General features: G+C 50.9%; 9 protein-coding genes across 9 annotated transcripts; 3 read left to right on the top strand and 6 right to left on the bottom strand.

Moving 5' to 3' along the window:
- Nucleotides 1-1046: 1046 nt before the first annotated feature.
- N7459_004204 (uncharacterized protein) lies at nucleotides 1047-3167 on the bottom strand (the record flags this gene model as incomplete). The annotated part of the gene is made up of 2 exons (XM_056943388.1): nucleotides 1047-2131; nucleotides 2198-3167. The coding sequence occupies 2 exons, from the start codon at nucleotides 3165-3167 to the stop codon at nucleotides 1047-1049; spliced, it is 2055 nt and encodes a 684-aa protein (XP_056800271.1).
- Nucleotides 3168-4023: 856 nt separating this feature from the next.
- Nucleotides 4024-5706, bottom strand: N7459_004203 (uncharacterized protein; the record flags this gene model as incomplete). Its single annotated transcript, XM_056943387.1, has 4 exons — nucleotides 4024-4738; nucleotides 4796-4911; nucleotides 4968-5227; nucleotides 5295-5706. 4 exons carry the CDS (start codon nucleotides 5704-5706, stop codon nucleotides 4024-4026), a joined length of 1503 nt encoding a protein of 500 aa, XP_056800270.1.
- Nucleotides 5707-6199: 493 nt separating this feature from the next.
- N7459_004202 (uncharacterized protein) lies at nucleotides 6200-7108 on the bottom strand (the record flags this gene model as incomplete). Its single annotated transcript, XM_056943386.1, has 3 exons — nucleotides 6200-6379; nucleotides 6445-6670; nucleotides 6732-7108. The coding sequence occupies 3 exons, from the start codon at nucleotides 7106-7108 to the stop codon at nucleotides 6200-6202; spliced, it is 783 nt and encodes a 260-aa protein (XP_056800269.1).
- Nucleotides 7109-8240: 1132 nt separating this feature from the next.
- On the top strand, nucleotides 8241-9137 carry N7459_004201 (uncharacterized protein; the record flags this gene model as incomplete). Its single annotated transcript, XM_056943385.1, has 1 exon — nucleotides 8241-9137. One exon carries the CDS (start codon nucleotides 8241-8243, stop codon nucleotides 9135-9137), a length of 897 nt encoding a protein of 298 aa, XP_056800268.1.
- A 1076-nt stretch (nucleotides 9138-10213) lies between these two features.
- N7459_004200 (peroxiredoxin-like family protein) lies at nucleotides 10214-10858 on the bottom strand (the record flags this gene model as incomplete). Its single annotated transcript, XM_056943384.1, has 1 exon — nucleotides 10214-10858. The coding sequence occupies one exon, from the start codon at nucleotides 10856-10858 to the stop codon at nucleotides 10214-10216; it is 645 nt and encodes a 214-aa protein (XP_056800267.1).
- Nucleotides 10859-11599: 741 nt separating this feature from the next.
- N7459_004199 (CAZyme family GH35) lies at nucleotides 11600-12769 on the top strand (the record flags this gene model as incomplete). Its single annotated transcript, XM_056943383.1, has 4 exons — nucleotides 11600-11641; nucleotides 11696-12226; nucleotides 12292-12633; nucleotides 12695-12769. The coding sequence occupies 4 exons, from the start codon at nucleotides 11600-11602 to the stop codon at nucleotides 12767-12769; spliced, it is 990 nt and encodes a 329-aa protein (XP_056800266.1).
- A 766-nt stretch (nucleotides 12770-13535) lies between these two features.
- N7459_004198 (uncharacterized protein) lies at nucleotides 13536-13847 on the bottom strand (the record flags this gene model as incomplete). Its single annotated transcript, XM_056943382.1, has 2 exons — nucleotides 13536-13680; nucleotides 13747-13847. 2 exons carry the CDS (start codon nucleotides 13845-13847, stop codon nucleotides 13536-13538), a joined length of 246 nt encoding a protein of 81 aa, XP_056800265.1.
- Nucleotides 13848-14405: 558 nt separating this feature from the next.
- N7459_004197 (uncharacterized protein) lies at nucleotides 14406-16230 on the bottom strand (the record flags this gene model as incomplete). The annotated part of the gene is made up of 4 exons (XM_056943381.1): nucleotides 14406-15619; nucleotides 15678-15782; nucleotides 15835-15975; nucleotides 16020-16230. The coding sequence occupies 4 exons, from the start codon at nucleotides 16228-16230 to the stop codon at nucleotides 14406-14408; spliced, it is 1671 nt and encodes a 556-aa protein (XP_056800264.1).
- An 893-nt stretch (nucleotides 16231-17123) lies between these two features.
- N7459_004196 (serine incorporator domain-containing protein) lies at nucleotides 17124-18734 on the top strand (the record flags this gene model as incomplete). The annotated part of the gene is made up of 4 exons (XM_056943380.1): nucleotides 17124-17174; nucleotides 17232-17311; nucleotides 17372-17960; nucleotides 18018-18734. 4 exons carry the CDS (start codon nucleotides 17124-17126, stop codon nucleotides 18732-18734), a joined length of 1437 nt encoding a protein of 478 aa, XP_056800263.1.
- Nucleotides 18735-19199: the final 465 nt, after the last annotated feature.

Below are 19199 nucleotides of genomic sequence, written 5' to 3'. Positions count from 1 at the left end.
TTAAATCCTTTCTCTTCTTTGATACACTACACGCCAGGCCGTGGAAGTTCAAACCGGCTCAAGTGTGGTGAAACAAAAAAATGAATAACAATCTATTCCCCTGGGTTTGGTTTTTTGGGCTTGCGCCGGACTTGGTTACGCTTTGCAATCGGATTCATGATTTTATGCTCTACTCTATTTTGTCGTTCTTTACAGCCATTCTGCGTCTCCGTGGTCCTGACCACTTTGTATCTTGGATCCGTTTCCTGGGTGTTCTTCTATCGGTTTCTTTTGCTTGTCGCCTTTGAATTGTTGAGAGACAACTGACAATGTCTGTAAAGAAGAAAATACCTTGCAGCTAGGTACAAAGGCATCAAATGCAGTCCTGTCTCGTAAAGAATTTAATAGGCACTATGCATAGGTTGAACATGGATCAGTGATAGGGGTTCTAGACACATGTATTAGCAAGTATCCAAGAATCTCCACTCATAGACGAAGGTCCTTACCTTGATCATCAGGGTTTCTAGTCTCTACTCTCAGCAGCGCACTAGTAGGTGTTTCCAAACTTATACTCACCACCAATACAGTCTGCTTTCTTGGTCTCGCTGCTTCCGATCATCCCATGTCCAGGGGTCCAGTTGGTTTCTTCCGCTCCGTAAGTGCAATCATCTGGAGAGTGCAGGTGAAATCAATTTGACATTGCTCCACTCGGCGTTCATTCGGTAAATATTCTTCTCGATCACATTGCATTTATTGTGGCAGACAAAGCCGTCCACAGTGAGTAGATAGGAAGGCGCTGAGCGAATCTCTCTAGATCCCAGGCGATGTATCAGGAAGAAAATGGCGAGAATACTCTTGTCTGATACGGAGGATACCTGGTGCCAGAAAACACCTCATCCAGCACACCGACCAATGGCATAAATATATTCGATAGTGGAATTAAACACGAAAGTCCAATAGCATCCCAAGTCAGAAAAGTTGTCAGAACAAAGACGGGAACCAAACATTCAACGCCAACTCTACTCCCTCTATATACTTACCATGCGAGGCCCTTCACTCTCTATGTATTACAGCATGAGACACCATGAGCGCTCTTTTCGACGCGGTGCACTGCTCGCATCGTTCTTTGGATGCAATCCAGCTAGAAAGTTAGCGCGTGGACGACGACGACGACCAGAGCCTGGAGAGCTTGCCCTCGCTTGTCCCATGCTATACGTCAGAAATTGCATTGGGGCATCGTCTCTCGGATCTACCGCCGCAGGCTGTTGCAGACTACCTGAAGACGATTGAGTGTTGCTAGACTGCGACTTGCTGCCGGAGGATGACGACTGCTCACCGGAGCGAATTCGTGCCTGAGAGAAGCTTCGTTGCCGGAGTTCTTCTCTCGCTTGTGCCCGTTGAGCTTCTCTGAGAGCTGCCGATCTAGAGGGGTCCTCGACCTCACCAGTCAGCTCAATCGCCCTGGTGCTCTCCGCAAGGCCCCGAGTGAATTCTTCTCTTGCGGCAAGCTCATTGCGTCTGGCTATTGCCTCTCGTACGTAGGCCGGTGTGGATCTATTAATCCCTAGCCATGGTTCCCCGACTACCTCCCAGGCTTCGTTCCGGATGGCACGCCCAACTTCCGTCGCCACCTGTCGAGCCTCATCAGGAAGCTGTTGGCGTAGAACAACTTGTTGGTCGGGTGGAGATTGAATGAGCCGTCGCATCTGAAGTCGGAAGGCATTCGAGCGAGCAGCTTGTCGCCTGCGAGCAATGATTTGCCTAGTGGTCAGAGGAGGTGATATCATAATAGAGCGCGGTTGCTCTCCCCCGAGCGCTTGGTTCATTCCGCGGAAACCTTCGAGACCAGTTGATCCTTCGTTGAGTCTTGTCCTCTGCGTAGGAGGAGGATTGAAGCCATCATCCTCGTCCTCTGGTCTCGGGCGTCTGCTGGCCAGCGTAAACTGAGGACTGATTTCGACTAGTGACTGGGTCGAATGTTTTGGTTCATACCCAATGGAATCCTCCCCAACATCCATCGGGTCTCCACTGCTCGCCGTATCTACCGATTGAGCCTGTGCTGGAGGCTGGACTGGAGGTTGTGTTTGGGGTTGCGCTGGAGGGAGCAAAAGAGGGTGCGATATATTTGATTGGCTAGGGATTAATGCACCACCTGTCACGAATCATTGTTAGCTATAGCTATTCAAAGAATGCATTGCAAGTTGGAGTGATCACTTACCAAATATGTCAGTGCGTCGAATAATGATGGTAAAACTCGGTCTTCGCAACAAGGGCATAGTTCCTTGGTATTGAGAAGGATTTCGGAATTCGGGATAACTGGTCTCGATGGCGCGTCGAACGACTGATGCAAAATTCATCGACGCAAGTCGAGTCTCGCCGTCCTGTGGCTCCGCAAACTCAGCAGGACCTATCTCATTCAGTTCCAACGGACAGAACCATAGCCCTTCAGTGTAGGGATCCCAGAACCTCTCGTTAGCTAGTTGGTTTCTGAATCGAGGAAAACGAACTCGGGAGATATTGATCCAGCCCTCTCGACTCCGAGCTTCGGGGTCACTTGGATCCCGTAAGAGATCACTGACCCGGATTGGCAATGGCTGGGCAGGATTGTCAGCGCGCACGATTTGAATATCAGCATCGGGGATCGCGTTGGGCGAGTTATAGTCAAAGGTTCTGACGGTGGCTTGCTGCTGCCCTTGCAGCTGTTGCCCCCATTGTTGGTAGGTTGATGGCCGCCGGTCGGATCCTGGTTGCGATGGTGGTGGCGGTGGCAGCAGCAGTGCTGGTGGTTGAGGCTGCTGCTGCTGCTGACCATCTTGCTGTTGCCCATCTTGCTGTCCACCATCTCCGCCGTCTTGTTCTGGAGCAGCGTTGCTCCAACTCGAGCGCAAAGACCGAGCCAACTGATAAAGCTGATCCAACGTCGTTTGCTGATCTCTGTTCTGAATCGCCGCTGGCATCTGATTCATTCGGTCCGAGATCGCCTGGCGCAATCTTTGACGGTGAGTCCTCGACCGAAGATCAACGGGAACAACCGCGGCGTAGGCCGCTCTGAGGACTCTACTAATATTGCGTTGATCCTGGCCATTTGTGACCCCGAGGGCTGTAAAGGAAGCAACCTGAGCCACGCGATCCACGCGAACCTGCCGGTCCTTGGAAGCTTTCTTCTTGGAAGCACTACTTTTGGGCATATTGGGCAATAATCATAACACAAAGATAGAGACTCTGGATAACGATCAATGATCCAAATCCAAGAGGCCTCGACCTTGGAGGTATTTAAGCCCTCGAGGGGCTTCTCGTCCCTGAAACGATTTTTGCATGCGGCTTTCATACCAAATGTGTTACTATACATAGCGGAATGGTCGAAAGGGACAGTCAAAGAGACAAAGCCACATATTTACCCATGCTTCTTGAGTCCATCCTCTTGCCTCTCTGTTCTTTCATCTTCTTTCATACGCTTCGACAATAGCCGCACGGATGCAACTGGTGTTTCTGAAAGCGAAGGTCAGGAAATGACGAATGACCACGACTTTATAATTAGGTATAATTCGTCTCCTTCTTTGGCTTCCGGATTGTCTACCCAGCCGGTTTCCCAAATTGCTTGCCAAAAGAGTTTGAATGGCTCATTTCTACACTTTACCATTCGCTATTCTTCACAATGCTGCCGTCTATTCAATAAACCTTACTAGGAAGCCTTTCATGTTCTTCCATTCTGACTACCTTGTTATAGGCCCCGCTACTTTAACACGTTGTACTCCACAGCATGGAGACTAGTCCGAGTATAAATCCGAACCCGAAGTTCGCTCCATAATCTATATCATGATGAATTGCCTTTGAGAAACCCAGTCAATATACTACGAGACAAACGGGATTTTAATGGGCTACAGCAGATAAGACGATGACGCCAATAACATATGTAGATCTTACTATTGCGCGTTGGCTATGCAGCCGGAGCCTATACTGATCATCTTCGTCGAATCCTTAATAAACACCAAATTTCGCTCACTGAATTCGCCTGGTGATACGCCAAGTGCGTGAACTCTGTGATCAGATGTCGTCAAGGGCGACATGCAGTGCCATATCTTCCGTCAACTCGTCTGCAAATGGTGACATCAGAATGTCGATCCAGACAATATCTCTGGCAATCTCAGACACGTCGGATGGCGTTGATCTATCCGTTGTATTCATTCCTCTTTGCAGCTCCTGTATGTATACTCCTCTCCCATCACGACGCTGCAACAACGCAGCGGTGACGAGAGCCCAAGTCTTCAATTCAAAGTATTTCCCCCCCAGACTTTTTAGGTGTTGAGACGTGAATCCAGCAAGTTTGTCTTCAAGTGCAACTTGCTCGCTTGTAGAGAATGCAAATAGGCCCTTTAACTTGGACATTAGCATAAGACCTGCCAGTCGCACCATCTCTCTCGCGATCAGATCTTCGGCGTTGATCATAGTTTCAAAGTCGCTGGGGAGCCTTGGCATCGAGAGTAGAAAGTGAATGCAGGGGCCGAGCAAGCTGATTGCATCGATGTCCCTCTTCCAAAACGATGTGGAGTGGCTATTGGTATTTACCACATCCGCAATTGAGGAGATCATGCTCAATGCCCCACCCGCTGGAGCAATATCATCGGACGTGAGCTGGACAAGTATGGCTTGTAATCGTGGTGGGACGCCCCTCAGAGATCTGTTAGATGTACGGACTAGATCTTCTGGGAGACAAAATCGCGGCGAGGTATCAAAGACCATAGAACCAGCCAGATCATATCTTTGTGACGATCAGTCAAATCCGCTCCCGGGTAACAAGAGAAATGAGAGTACTCACAGCAGTATGAGAAGAGACATGCGATGTCCAAGGTTGGCAAACCCGCCACGCAGTTTCCCTATGAGGCTTAATCCGTTCATGTGGATTCTCCAGCTGTCCCAGTCGTGATGCCTCATCTGTGGAAAAGAGGTTATTCAAGAGACTCTAGTACAGATTCCCCCGGAGAACATACAGTAAGGCAGATATGGGCCAATATATTGGCAATGGCCCCTTCACTGATACTCTCCGCAAAGTTATCGAGACGCGATCTCAATTGCCTTGTTGACGCTTCATAGTGACTTAAGACCTCCGGGCTTTTGACAGGACTATTATAGCCACTGACTTGATTCAAAAAATCAGCAGCATTTCCGAGAGTCACATGGAATGCTCCGGGGTCGCATAATGCGATGTCAATCCAAACACTTCTGAATGGCTGATAAGGCGCTGTACAGACTGGGATAGAACGAGTATCAGTACCTGGAACGGAAGAGGAGACAAAGGTAAAGGTTGAAGCTCTTACGGAAATGCATAAGCTCGAGAACACGCATATCAGCCTTGACAGGGAAATTCCCGAGCATAGCTAGGCCTCGACTGGGTGGCCCGCTGTTGCTATTTGTGTCGCGAAGCTGAGAGGTTTCGTAACCCCTCAACTCCGTGAAAGAAGATGGTATCTCTTTCCGCCGTGGGCGCCGGCGCCGTTGACCGATATCCTTCATGACGTGACGACGGATCTCTGTTCGAACTTCTTTCTGTCGGCGCACGTCATCTGGATGCGATAGATTTACGAACTTGAGATCCTGACTGGCTGAAGGTTGGGCACCTGTCGACTTTCGTGCGAGAACTCGGGATCCATCTGGAGGCTGAGTTGGGATGATCTGCGCCCTCTGTGCCGTCGAGTCGGCGCCTCCATTCTCCCAGTCCATTCTGGGCATTGTCGAGTCGAGTGATAGAGTATGTGGTTGATCCAAAGGATTGCGCATCATCGTTGGGGTTCACTGTTCACCCACGTTCAGCCACGTTGAGTAGCCATTTGTCAGCAGTGCTGCTGCCATTGGAAGCCACTAGCGAACTGAGCGAAGTGATTTCATCGCAAAGACATCGGAAAATGACAGATCAGACTTGCGAACAGAATAATGAATCGGGCGGGAGAAGGGCCACCCCATATTACGGTAGGAGCCATGGACTGTTCATTACCTATCAATGCACTGGATTTGTCTTGTACTCCACATGCAATATCTACTAGAGATTGGAGCTAGTGGTCAAAGTATAGCAATGCTAGTTATCTAACTTGTAGACGTCGTTTCCGGACGTTCGTCCATGAGATAGCAAGTTCATCAGCATTACATCCCAGAGCTGCATTCCGTTACCAGACAGATCATATTGCAACTTCCGGCTTAACCAAAATTCACCACCGAACTGGGAGGTTTACATCTCAGTCTGGCCACACGCGTCACCAAGCCAATACCGCGTCATCAGTTGCACAGTATCGGTGTTCTTTTGCGTGAAATCGACCAACTTCGACGCGCGGATGTTGAGAAATTCTCCGTCGAAGTCAGCCTCCAGGACGCGGGCATGACGGGGGCCCATAAGAGACACGACTAGCATCTATTAGAGGAGGCTTAGTAGGTTCATTTAGAAAGAAGAAAACAAATCCACCAGGAAAGACTTACCGGAGCAACAATATGCGGGTGCAGTGACTTGGTCCGCAAACGACCAGCCATCATATCGGTGATGGTCATGATTTCTCCACGAAGCAGTCGATCATCTCCGTACGCTTCACTTTCCAGGATAGCCTTGAAGTGTGGACGGTTTCCCGCTGAATAATCGGTCACTGATACCGCATACCAGTTGAACTCTACACACTCTAGGAGTTGGCCAAACTTATAATCTCCAATCCTGTCATGAACGGTTAGGTGGCTGACTCCAAAAGGCAAGGCAATTGTGAGAGGCGACGTACTCTCGATATCCGCCAGAGGGCGGAGGGTTATCAGGATATTCCTGCGATGCATAATGATAGCAGTCAAGAAAGTGGCGGGTAAGAAATAACTGTATGTCGCGAGTATCCCACAAGATATGCTCTGGGTCGGGCTCGAATTTCAACAGCCTGTCCACTCTCTCCTTCTGCGGGAGAGGCAGTTCCCCTTGGTATGGCTTGAAGAAGCGTGGATAATGATGAGTATCTCCTCCTTCCAGGGACAAGGGAAAGTGGCGGATACCGACGGCCTTCAGCTCGTGGGGTTCAACGTTGTGACTCGGGGTTTTCTTGATCAACTTCTCAATCCTAGCCAATGTATGACGACGAGCCGCCCGCTCCTGTGTAAGAGCCTCCCCCATTTGAAGCTTGGCAAGAATTTATGTAGATATCGAATTTTCCTAGGTGATCAACACCAAGAGAAGAGAAAGCAAAGGATGACGCGGTTGGTAGATGGAAGATGAGATGGGGGGCGATCGGCTTTCTTATCTGAATGGCAGCGGCAAGGGCGTTTTGCGGCCTGAGGCAGAGAGAAGTACACCCAAATTTACAAAGAAACTCCTGCCTTTTTGGGACGCCCTTGGAATATATGAAATTTACACAGCCAAAACATACAGAAATCGATTATAGTCAAACTATACATCCCCCTTCTCACTGTCAAAATATGTCTTCGCCAGTTTACCAGTGAATTGACCCCCTCTTTCTCCACTGTTGATAACCTATTGGCGAGCTGGCATACTGTTTACCAGCTAACGTAGCGAACTCTTAAGTAGTCAATTCCTATACCACTTTATTATGCCTCACGTGTAACATGCTCTAGATCGTGTACCTATGTACATGTATTCCTTCATCGTATCATACACGGTTTTAATCGGGTTCAATTCTAGCCTAAGTTAGAATAGGTTTATACAGCACCATGCGCCAAGTCCACTAAAATAACCCGGTTAAAAGTTTCGTTGCTCGGCAACGTCGAGCGACTCCGCGTCCTCAGCTAACCGCCGCCACTTATCATCCAACTCGAAGAGCCGCATGCTACCCTGATTTGATTGGTTTGCGGAGATTCATCAGGGATAATCCTGCCTTGTGATTGCTCGCCTTGTCCCGCCTCGCCGGTAAGAATAATCACAATGCATCTCATCACACCTGTGCCCGATTTTCATCCATTCATTGGTGACGAGGAGTGCGTCGGGGTTTCAAGGCTGCTTTCAAGGCTGCTTTCACCCAACGGCAACACCGGGAGGGCCAATCAAGAGGATGAGATTTGGCGCTTTCGATCATCCCGCCAATATGCAGGTCTCTATCGTATGCCTCGTCCTGATAGAGGCCAGGTATCACAGGCATAGCCACTGCGCGCTTGATAAAGCGTGCCCCTGGGAGCAGTGCTTCCTCCGTTCTTCTACCTAGTACGCAAGATCTACTCTGGAAACTTCACCCCCTGCTCCCGTTCGCATCCTCCCTGAATCGTCCTTCTGATAAAGTAGTCTGCGCACTATCATGGCACCAAAATCCCCTAATGATGATCTTCCCTGGGACAAAGATACATGGAATGCCTGGGCAGTTCAGTACAACGTCTCCAATTCGACCATTCACGATGCCACCCTCACCTCTGCATCCACCATCAGCGAGAGGCAATACTTGTTGCTCCAAGTTCTCTGGACCTCAGAAAATACTCGAGATCTTCGCCTAAACCAATTCGAACTGGAGCCATGGAAACGAGAAGCGGAGAGGCTGCTTGCAACGTTCCAATCCTGGACCAACTACCGGCAAAGTTTCCCAAGCGGCCCTATTCGTGAAGGAACATTTGCCTTGGCCAGAAAGTATCAGTCACAGGCTGCGGCATCCAGTGATGAGGTCTTCCGATCGAATGTGGCATTCTCACCCATTGCTAATCGAACACGCTCCAAGATGGGTAGCTTAGAGCAAAAATTGCGGGAAGCCCAACTCGAAACCCCGACGAAGTCAACAGGCGGATTTTCAGACTTATTAGAAGTTGGGGATACTCCAGGTTCTGGCGACTCACCATTTTATTCTCCGGGGCCTGTCGAGGTTGCACATCTGATGTATCCACAAACAAAGGATGAGCAGATCGTCAACACCGCCCTAGTGGACTTCTTAAATGCACTGAGCATGCACTTTCCCCAGGCAAGCGACTGGACTTTGCACCGCAAATCGTTCAAGGCAGAATTCCAACGGGCCTTCTTTGAAGCACGAACCGATGGGTACCTTGAGGATAGGGGTTCCTCAGACAGGGTACGCGCATTGATTGAAGTGAAGCCAATGTTGAGGGAGAAGAAGCGGATTCCTATTCGCATGCAAGAGGCTGCCCAGATGGTTGCGTGGATAAAATCAGACCCTGATCCCACCGGCATTTTGAATCTTCCGGGTCGGTAAGTCGCCTTCATTTCTCCGTGCCCTATTAAGCAGTACTTATGCTTTCCTGTTTTTTTGTCTGAATTTTGAGCGTTTTCCTCGATCTTCCCAGCTTCAATACCTGGCTCTGTTACTTACAAGCTTAGTCGCCTTCATGTATCGCAGGACCGTCATCAGATATTCGTCACCTTTGCGGAGTATGACGACAGCTATATTCAATATCTGAACAACACGCTCCCCCCGGGCTCGCCCCGTCCGTTTCTCAAAATGCATGAATTCGGACCTTGGAATACAACGGCGAGAAGGGATATGGAGGACGTGGGTAGCATTCTGCTGGCGATTGCCTTACGCGCATATTCTGATTTCAATTTGGGAAACTCATCCACTGATGAGGAGGAGAGTGACTGAATGCAGCAAACCACCACAATTGAGTGTGGCAAAGCTTGACAGAGCATGCTCCCTATGTCCTTTTGTCCTACAAGATGATATCTATAGTTATTCTGCCTAACTATAAATATGATAGCTTTTCTATATAGTCGCGGTACCACTTGTTTTGTTCTTTGCTCGGCCAAATCATTCATGCTCCCTATATATGTATTCTCATCTCCTAAATTCCAAACCCTGTCGAGGCTCCGGAACTTTTTTAAGGGGTAACCAGAACAATCTTTCCCAAGGGCGAATTGTAGATATACCATATATCTCTTTTGTCCCTGATAACAGTCTTTAGCCTTAGATTTTGTGACAAGAGGGGAGAAACAAGGCCTGGCAAAACAGACCAGAAGCTAACAGAAAATTGATATAGTACCATAGAGAGACTACAAGCTAACCTAAGGACTGTCTAAGGCATAATACTACTGTCAGATAGAACACTGATCGTTGCGTTACATTTTCTTTCTTTAGGCTAGAGGAAAGTACCGGCAGCAGCTATTGGTTCACTGAATGAGTTTAGATTGAGTGAAGATATCCACGTGAAGCTAAATCACTAAGCGATACTGATTACCTGGCCCTCGTTCTCTCCTCCCCTTCTTCCCTCTCCCAACATCCATGTCTGCGCTGAACCAGGCTCCGACGAGTGCGAGAGACAGCAAGAGCTACGTTCAAAGCTTCTCAATCCACTGGAGGGCCGTCTCGGGGTCCAGGCGATGCTGATATTCAGGGTTCACAAAGGAGTTGCGCACAATCCCGTTCTTGTCCACCAGAAAAGTGGCAGGCACCGGGACCTCCAGACGGTCGTCTCCGTAGCGCTGTTTCCAGTCCACACCAAACGCGCCATAGACGCTTCGCATGGATTCAGGCTGAGCGAACAAGAGGCCGAGCTGTTTCGCCAGCTGATTGCCGACGTCCGAAAGCACGGGGAACTTCAAGGACAGCTTCTCGGACGTGGACAGCGATTGGTCTGGTAGCTCTGGAGACACAGCGACCAACGTGACGCCCTTTTGGTGAAACTCGTCTAGGTGGCTTTGGAGCGCACGCAGCTCGAGATTGCAGAAGGGACACCACTCTCCCCGGTAAAAGGAGATCAGGATGGGCCCCTTGGCCAGGAGGTCATCCAGTTTGATTTGCTTGCCGGTCGCATCGCTCAGCTGGAACTTGGGAAAGGTAGTGCCGGGCTGAATGGCTTTTGCCGGGTCGTAGGTGGTCTTGAAGTTGCTGACCGCGCCCGTGATGACGGAAGAGATCTCCTTCGGGGCATTCTGAAGGAACTGGTCGTAGGTGGTGGACAGATCTTTGGTGAGAGCCATTTTGCCGGCCAATAGAGCGATATAGAAGATAGAAAATTGGTTCAGATAAGCAACAGAGAAATGCGATGATCAAACCTTGGCAACGAATGGCAATGTCAGGGCAAGACACCCACACTTAAGTACTCGAGGTCGGCGTTATCACTTGCACGCCGAATCCGATATTAATAATTCAAAGGCCGGACTCCGATATGTCGCAAATGCATGGAAGGAACTAGACGCTACAACCGGTCAGGTCGTTCACACACCGCAGCAGAGAACTAAACGGTCCCGATTGGGAAAACAGTGAGCCATCCACGCTAACCCGATTTGGATGTAGGTCCCCCCCGGGGTGGTGGGGTCTCACGTGACTTAAACGCACACTAAGTGGGGCGCTCTCCAGCCTGACCCGCATTCAGCAAGAGATCAACCGTCTCTAGACGAGAAACTCGATGCTAATGCTGCAGTATCGAGATAAATGAGATTTCGGCGCTGGAAACTGCCCGAGGTCGTCACATTATTACCAAGCCATTGACCGCAGGGACGCAGATTATCAATCGCGAAGCCACGAGCAACTTGGCGTGTTGCCGGGCCACCTGTCCAATGTATAAGTAGCCATGTTCGGCCGCGATGAGTTCCAAGCCTTCCAGGAATACCTCAAAGTCGATTATCGGAACCCGAGAAATTCTAAGGCCTTGGTTCATTGAAGCATACTTCTCACCGTCATTTTTCAATCCTCCCGCTGCACGACCTATTTCCTCCGCTATGTCGCGTCTGATAGTTATTCTCGGTATAACCGGCGTGCAGGTAGGTTTAAATGACTTCGCATGTCTCCCCAGTTTACTAATACGCAGGTTACAGGGAAGTTCCGTCGCCGACACCTACCTTCAAACTGACGGTTGGAAGATCCGCGGTGTGACACGCAACCCTGCGTCCGAAAAGGCCAGGCAATGGGCGGCAAAGGGAATTGAAATCGTCCAAGGCGACCTTGACGACGTGGCATCATTGAAGCAAGCTTTTGCGGGAGCCGACATCATTTTCGGTGTCACCGACTTCTGGACAATCTTCCAAGACCCCGAAACCCAGAAGAAAAAGAAGCCCACCCAAGAGGTCGTGGAATACTGCCACGAAGTCGAGCTGCAGCAGGGCAAGAATCTCGCCGACGCTGCGGCGACGGTCCCTGGTCTCTCCCGATACATCTTCAGCTCCATGGCCCATGCAAAGGCCTCCAGTAAGGGCAAGTTTGACAAGCTGTACCACATGGACGGCAAAGCAGACGCTGCTATCTATGCCCAGAGCCTCCCAGGCCTCGCTGGAAAGTTCTCACAGATCCAGGCGCCCATTTACTTCCAGCTCCCTTGGGAGTGGGGACTTCCTACCACCCCCAAGAAGGTATGGAAGAGATCACTGTCTCCGGAAAGTGTCATTTCAGGTATGTGGGCTAACCCCTTGTATAGGTAGCTGATGGCACCTGGCGAATGGCAGGCATTGGTGCAGGTGACAAGGGCATTCCGTTCGGACACGTCCGCAAGGATCTGGGTCCCTGCGTCAAGGCAATTGCTGAAGCAGAGCCGAACGTCAACTTATTTGCGGTTGGAGAGTACGTCTCATGGTCGGATTACCTGCGGACCTTCTGTGAAACCCAAGGCCTCAAGTACGGTGGCTACGACGGGCTTTCCTACGACAGGTTCTGCGAGCTGCTTCCTGGCGGGCTTGGTCATGAATTCGCTCACAATGTGCTGTTTGCGTGGGAGTTTGGGTACGAAGGTACCGATTCTGCAGTCGTACGCCCCGATAAGGTAGGTGTTCCTCCCCGCTCGGTCTTGTTGCCACTCGGCGATGTTGATAATCTTTCGATAGTTCGGCGTGAAGATGACTTCGTTCCGGGAATATTGCCAGGAAACTGATTTCTCGGCACTGACTGGTGGCAACTGAGGCGTCTAATGTGAGGTGGCCCGGGCTAGCGAGATATACATCTGCCAGACGTGATACTATGGGGATCATAAATTCGATTTAACTTGTGGAGCTCAGTTACGGAATATAAGATCTGATATCATTGAACATGTCAATCTCGTCCAGTAAGCAATCCTAGAATCGACGTATGATACTCTTAAACAAGAAACCTGGCGAAGTATAGAGAAGAGATAACGATGGAGGGGAAAGCAAAGAAGTTGCGGGAAACTGGGCAGAATGGGGAAGAGCCCATCGCAGGTTGCAAAGCCGGTGCCAACCTCCGTTGAACCAGGTTATAGCCATGATATTTGTGGCCGACAGCGGCGATGGTGACAGTGATGGAGGAGGGAGGAATGTTGACGAGAAAAGACAGGTTTCATTCGCAGAGCTGGCACCGGAGTATCGATATAAAGCCGGGCCTCAGTGACGAACAAGGTCGGGCTCTCCCGATATAAACCCGCAAAGTCCGCCATGTGGTGCATGCGGCCTGTCTGAGCTGGACGAGGAATGCTATCGCTTGCCGACTACAATTGTGGAACCTTCGGTCTCCGGTCCAAGTCCGCTCATCACCAATTCATCGTGATGTGGGAGTGCATCAAGACCATTTTGGTCGAACGGATATCTATGTATTCCCAATCGTCCTGATCCTAGCATATTGGACCAGGAAAACTGCGCAGGTATCCTTCCAAGCTCTGTTCTCCCACGAATTGTCTCTTCACTTCAATCATGACTGAATCGACAATCGTTCTCAACAAATGTCTTTGGGGCGACTGCGGTCTCTGAGGATTTTGCGCCCCTTCTTCTTCAATCCAGCAGTCCACGTCTCGTCCAGGTTTCCAGCGCATTGGGCTCGGTCACTCTTGCATTTGACCCGCGGAGTGTCCACAGCGCGCCTGGATGGGATGAGTACCGAATGAGCAAAGCTGCGTTGAACACGATGACCGTTCAGCTGCACAAACGGCTCCGCAGCAGCAACATTCGAATCTTTGCTTTTTGCCCCGGGCTGGTGCGATCCAACCTGCGAGGTACGTCCGACGACGCTATCAATGCCCAGGGCCATGCCGGTGATCCCGCTGAATCAGCGAAAGGAATAATGGCGATAATCATGGGCCACAGAGATGCCGAAGCGGGGAAGTTCCTTCACAAAGATGGATTGTATCCTTGGTAGCTTGGATTTTCCATAAGGTCTGAGCTTTAGACGCAACGATTGTATAATAGCGCATCTGAATTATTGGGTTCGAGATAGAAAGATAGATAATGGAATAAACATTCGCGGTCTAGTACCCTGCGTTGAACAATATATACAGCTTCAAGATTAAGCAAAACAGAATAATGAGATATCAAGCCGCTCGAATGGCTTTGAGAGAATGGAGACGCTCGGAGAGTCAAGTCTATAGAGAAAGAAAACTAAAAAAGAATGCAGGGTGCTGGCACCAGATTGGCTAGTAAAGCAGGCCAGAAACACAGTTGAGCCCGCGATGGTTGATCGTCAGAAGCACAATGGCATCAACAAAGCAAACAAGTATTCGAGATTAACGAGGAAAGAGCAGCAGCGTAATTTTAAGGTCGTGAAAAGCTCCACACTGGCTGGTTGCAATATTGCCAAGAGAAGTGCTGCTTATACGATTCGGTGATCAGCCTTCTTGTGCCCAGCGTTGTTGACCCGCTTCTCACGGAAGATACTCCACAAGCACACTCCGATGCCAGCAAGGCCAGAAAAGAAGGTCATGTAATAGGCCATCCGGTAGCAGGCCAGTCCATCGGGACATTCACGGTCACCGTCATGACCAATGACCGAATGGCGGTCATAAATGGCGCCATACAAAAGATTGAAAACGTTTCCGCTGAGCACTGGGGCCAGGGTCATGGCGCCCCAGTTCTGGGAAAGACCGCCAATTCCGAATGTTTGGGCAGTCAGTGAAGGGAAAACACCAAACAAGAAGCCGTACGCAACGCCGGTCAAGGCGGAAACGAAGACGAGGGTGTCCGGGTTAGAGATGGAAGAACCAGCGAGCTGGGTGAGGGTGAAAACGACAGCTGAGATAAAAAGACACCACATCCGGGACATGTGGAGTTTCTTGACCAGGATGTCAGAGCCGATGCCGCTGAAGAGACGCCCGAGGAAGTTGCCAAAGGAGAGAACAGAAACTTGCATGACCTGTCGCTGTTGGATGAACTTGGACGTGGCACTGTCGTCATAGTACAACCACAGAGCCTTGGCGCTGTTGCCAATGTTGTTAATCGTCATTAATCCAATGCCCGACAGAAGCGCCATTGTCAGAAACAGCTGCCAGAATTCGACATGCCGAAGCATGGCAACGCCTCTGATGTCCGGGTGATGCACCTCGAAAGCAATATCATCCAGATAATCATCGTCCAAGGTATCAAAGGATGGCCGGGCACCGTTCTTGGACACTAAAGACGAGGTTTCATCGTTGTCGTTTTGGTAGCCTCCCGCTCGGTGGTTCGAAGCAGTCGAATGTGTGCGTGCATGGGCCGACTGGTCGTGATCGAAAGCCGTGGAATTATGCAGTCCCGGGTCTTCGGCGTTTTCCGTCGCAATGCTGGGACGGCGCATCCGTTGCGACTGGGTGGACTCTCCGGAGCCATGGTGAGGGACTGATGAGTAGGATTCGCTAGCGAAGATTCGGAGGAATGGGATCGACACGAAGGAGAGAATTGAAGTTCCGAGAGCGAGGAGTAGGAGAAAGCGACCGGTGTCATCCTTGAAGATGAAAGTCGACACGTTGGACCAGAACAGAGCACTGAGTCCAAAGGCAGCCAGTGGGAAGGCGGTTGCGGTGCCACGGTGGTCGGGGAAGTTGGATGCCGCTGTAGCGATCGAAAGTTAATTCTTAATCTGCTGGTTTAAGAGGTAGGTCCGACATACCCGTCTTGATGGCACCTGCAAAAGCTGAACAGCCACCCGTGCCCGTGAGGAAAGCGAAAAAGCACAGTAAAACAATGGGAACCGAGCCCTCTCCGTGTTGATAAGCTGCATAGATGAGTACCCACTCTCGTCCAGCAGTCAAGGGCGGGGCACGTACAAAGATAGATCGGGTAGTATCCAAGTCCAAGGCAGATCGAGCCTACCAGCGCGCTCAGTCTGGGGCCCTTCGAATCGGTCAACAAACCCATGGGAATTCCCATGGCATACATGCCAAGGTTTCCGGCCGCGCCCTGCGAGCCTGTTAACACCATCTCAAGAGGCGGAATTGCTCGCACGACTCACGATCAGGTTGCTCTCGGTTGATGACAGCTTCATCCGATGCGCGAACTGTGGCGCCCATGCTGAATAGGCATACTAGAGAGCGTGAGCCATCATCCACCTCACAGGGAGAAGCCAAGACCGAGACACGAACATTCGTTCCGCAGGACAGAGCTACCAGAGTGCCTGCGGCCACGGAGATGACCCGGGCGGTCGTATGGAGGGAGCCAGTCATGCTGGCAAGGTTCAAGCACTCTGTTTCCCTTCTTGCAATCCGTCCCTATTCAATGTGTAGTAGTACAGAGCGGGTGCGAAGCGAGTCGAGCACGCGTCTTATCGGAGAGGATCGTTCGGGATTTCGGTAGGGAAAGGAGAAATGGATCAGCGAAAGGGCATCGGACCCGTGTAGGGAAAGAGAAAAGACAAGAGAATGAAAGAGCGCAGAAGCCACGAGTCAGTCAACGAGGGACAGGACGCAGATTCAGGAGCGTCGTCATCGGCCTACGGGGAGGCCACGATAACGGGCTGTTGCCGAGCGCCAAGCAATTCCCCCATGCTTCCATGCTAGTCTCGCAACGGATTAATTGCTGCGTATAACTGATGGTTGCAGCAAAGGGTGACGGCATAGATGGACTACTGATCTAACTATATATGTATCCAATCAATGATGCACTCTGCTGGATTGTGAGTTTCGACATGGTGGCCGGCGAAAGAGGTCTTTCTGCGCAGTTCTCGATCGAAAATGATGGGAGAAATCAGGCGAGCACCATCGCATAGAACAGGCTCCATTGGATTGGCCCCCATGTATTTTCCTTGCCTCATGGTGATTCTTCCCTCAGTTCTGCATGGCGATGCCATAATCTCAGCGAGGAAGTGAGCATGCAAGAATTAACCGGGATTGTGCGACCGTCACTCTCTCTATACGAGCATACTTCGTAATCTTAGCCGTAAACTGCAAAGCCGCTGTTGCTTATGTCAGGGTCACATGGCATGGAATGACGAAGGCGGGCTGGGATGAGGATGAGGATCAACGCTGCAACTCCACTTGCCTCCTCAGGTACCCGCGCCTCACGCCTCGAGAACCAAGTTAGCCTGCGATCTGATCTGCGTGGACACCCAACACACATCATGGGCGCTCTTTTATCTCTGCCTCTTCTGGCAGTGCCGAGCGTCGGCACGGTATGTTGCCTCCGAGCCCTCCGTTGAGCGCTTCGCTGACGCCCGTTTTCCAAACAGCTCATGACCATCGGTGGATCATGCTGCGGTGCTGCGACATGCTCTGCAGTTTGCAGCGCATGCGGAAAATTTCAGAACAGGTATGGGAGCTAGATAGCTTGGTGCTTAGAGGTAGGCTTGTCAGACTAACACCACTACAGTATGGCGACTCGAATCGCCTATGCCTTCATCCTCCTCATCAACTCGATTGTCTCTTGGATCATGCTCACCCCCTGGGCTCTGAAAAAGCTGCAGCACCTTACTCTCGATTATATGGAAATTCGATGCGATGGCAAGGAATGTCACGGCTGGGTGGCAGTTCACCGGATCAATTTCGGCCTCGGTCTCTTCCACCTGATCCTCGCCCTCTTGCTCCTCGGTGTCAGGACCTCCAGAGATAGCCGTGCCGCCATCCAGAATGGCTTTTGGGGTCCAAAGGTCGTATTCTGGCTGGGATTTGTGGTGATGTCTTTCTTCATTCCCGAATCCTTCTTCTTTGTCTACGGCAACTACATCGCGTTCTTCTGCGCCATGCTCTTCCTGCTGCTGGGGCTGATCCTCTTGGTGGACCTTGCGCACTCCTGGGCCGAGTTGTGTCTTCAGAAGATTGAGGACAGTGACTCGCGCCTGTGGCGCGGACTGCTCATCGGGTCGACCCTTGGCATGTACTTGGCCTCCATGGTCATGACGATCTTGATGTATATCTTCTTCGCCAAGAGCGGGTGCTCTATGAACCAGGCTGCGATTACAGTATGTATCCCTCCGGTCTACTCCGTCCTTTCGGCCTGAACTAACGCCGCTGTCCAGGTTAATCTGATCGTTTTCCTGATCGTTTCCCTCGTGTCGGTCCAACCGGCCGTTCAAGAGTCCAACCCCCGTGCTGGATTAGCGCAAGCCGCAATGGTCACTGTCTATTGCACTTATCTGACCCTTTCTGCTGTCTCGATGGAGCCCGATGACAACAACTGCAACCCCTTGATTCGCTCCAGTGGTACCCGAACCGTTACAATCATCTTGGGTGCAATTGTTACCATGGCCACTATCGCCTATACGACCACCCGGGCCGCCACGCAGGGCATTGCTTTGGGATCCAAGGGCGGCCATAGATACATTCAGCTGGGCACCGAAGACAACGAGCATGGACTGGTCACGCAGCAGCCCAACAGCCGCCGGGAGATGCGCGCTGAGGCTCTGCGCGCCGCTGTCGAGAGCGGCAGTCTGCCGGCTAGTGCTCTGGACGAGAGCGACGATGAAGACGAGTTTGAGACCAGCAGCAAGGATGACGAGCGTGGCTCGACCCAATACAACTACTCTCTGTTCCACATCATCTTCTTCCTCGCCACGACTTGGGTGGCTACTTTGCTAGCACAGGGCCTGCAAGTCGACACCACCATGGACTTTGCGCCGGTGGGCCGCACCTACTGGGCCAGCTGGACCAAGATCGTCAGCTCCTGGGTGTGCTATGCAATCTATCTCTGGACTCTGGTCGCGCCGGTCGTGCTGCCCGATCGCTTTGGTGCTTGAGTTGTTGATCGGGGTTTGGCTATATCTGTTCTGGGCGTTCTGAGCGGGTTTTCTTGAGTTCATTTTGGATATACCGTACGGCTGACCGCAATGCCATCCGCTTCAAATAAGTCAGACTCAAGTCGTAACTTAAACTCGGAAGAAGAGATGTTAGTGATGGTGTGGTGACTTCCATCTCTTGACTCGAGCCGTGCTGGACATACGTAGACGGCATTCTAATAGAGCTTGACGGTTTGGACCTGTTTGCAACAGCCCCTGTAGGTCCTATCTACCTACGCGGGGATTGATTTCAGTGATTTACTTACACTTCGACGATGGCAATATCCAAACAGCTTCTTGCCTACTTAGGCAGGTACACCCTGTGCAGGGTTAACCGACCCGATTTGCCAATCACGACCTCCAGCAATATCTTTCACCCTCGCTTTGGATTGGACCAGTGGTCGTCTGGGTTCTTCCAAGGTCTCT

This window comes from Penicillium hispanicum (genome assembly GCF_028827665.1).
Source record: "Penicillium hispanicum strain IBT 35686 chromosome Unknown utg000004l_segment0_segment0, whole genome shotgun sequence".
NCBI lineage: Eukaryota > Fungi > Ascomycota > Eurotiomycetes > Eurotiales > Aspergillaceae > Penicillium > Penicillium hispanicum.
This window is presented reverse-complemented; position numbering and strand designations above follow the sequence as displayed.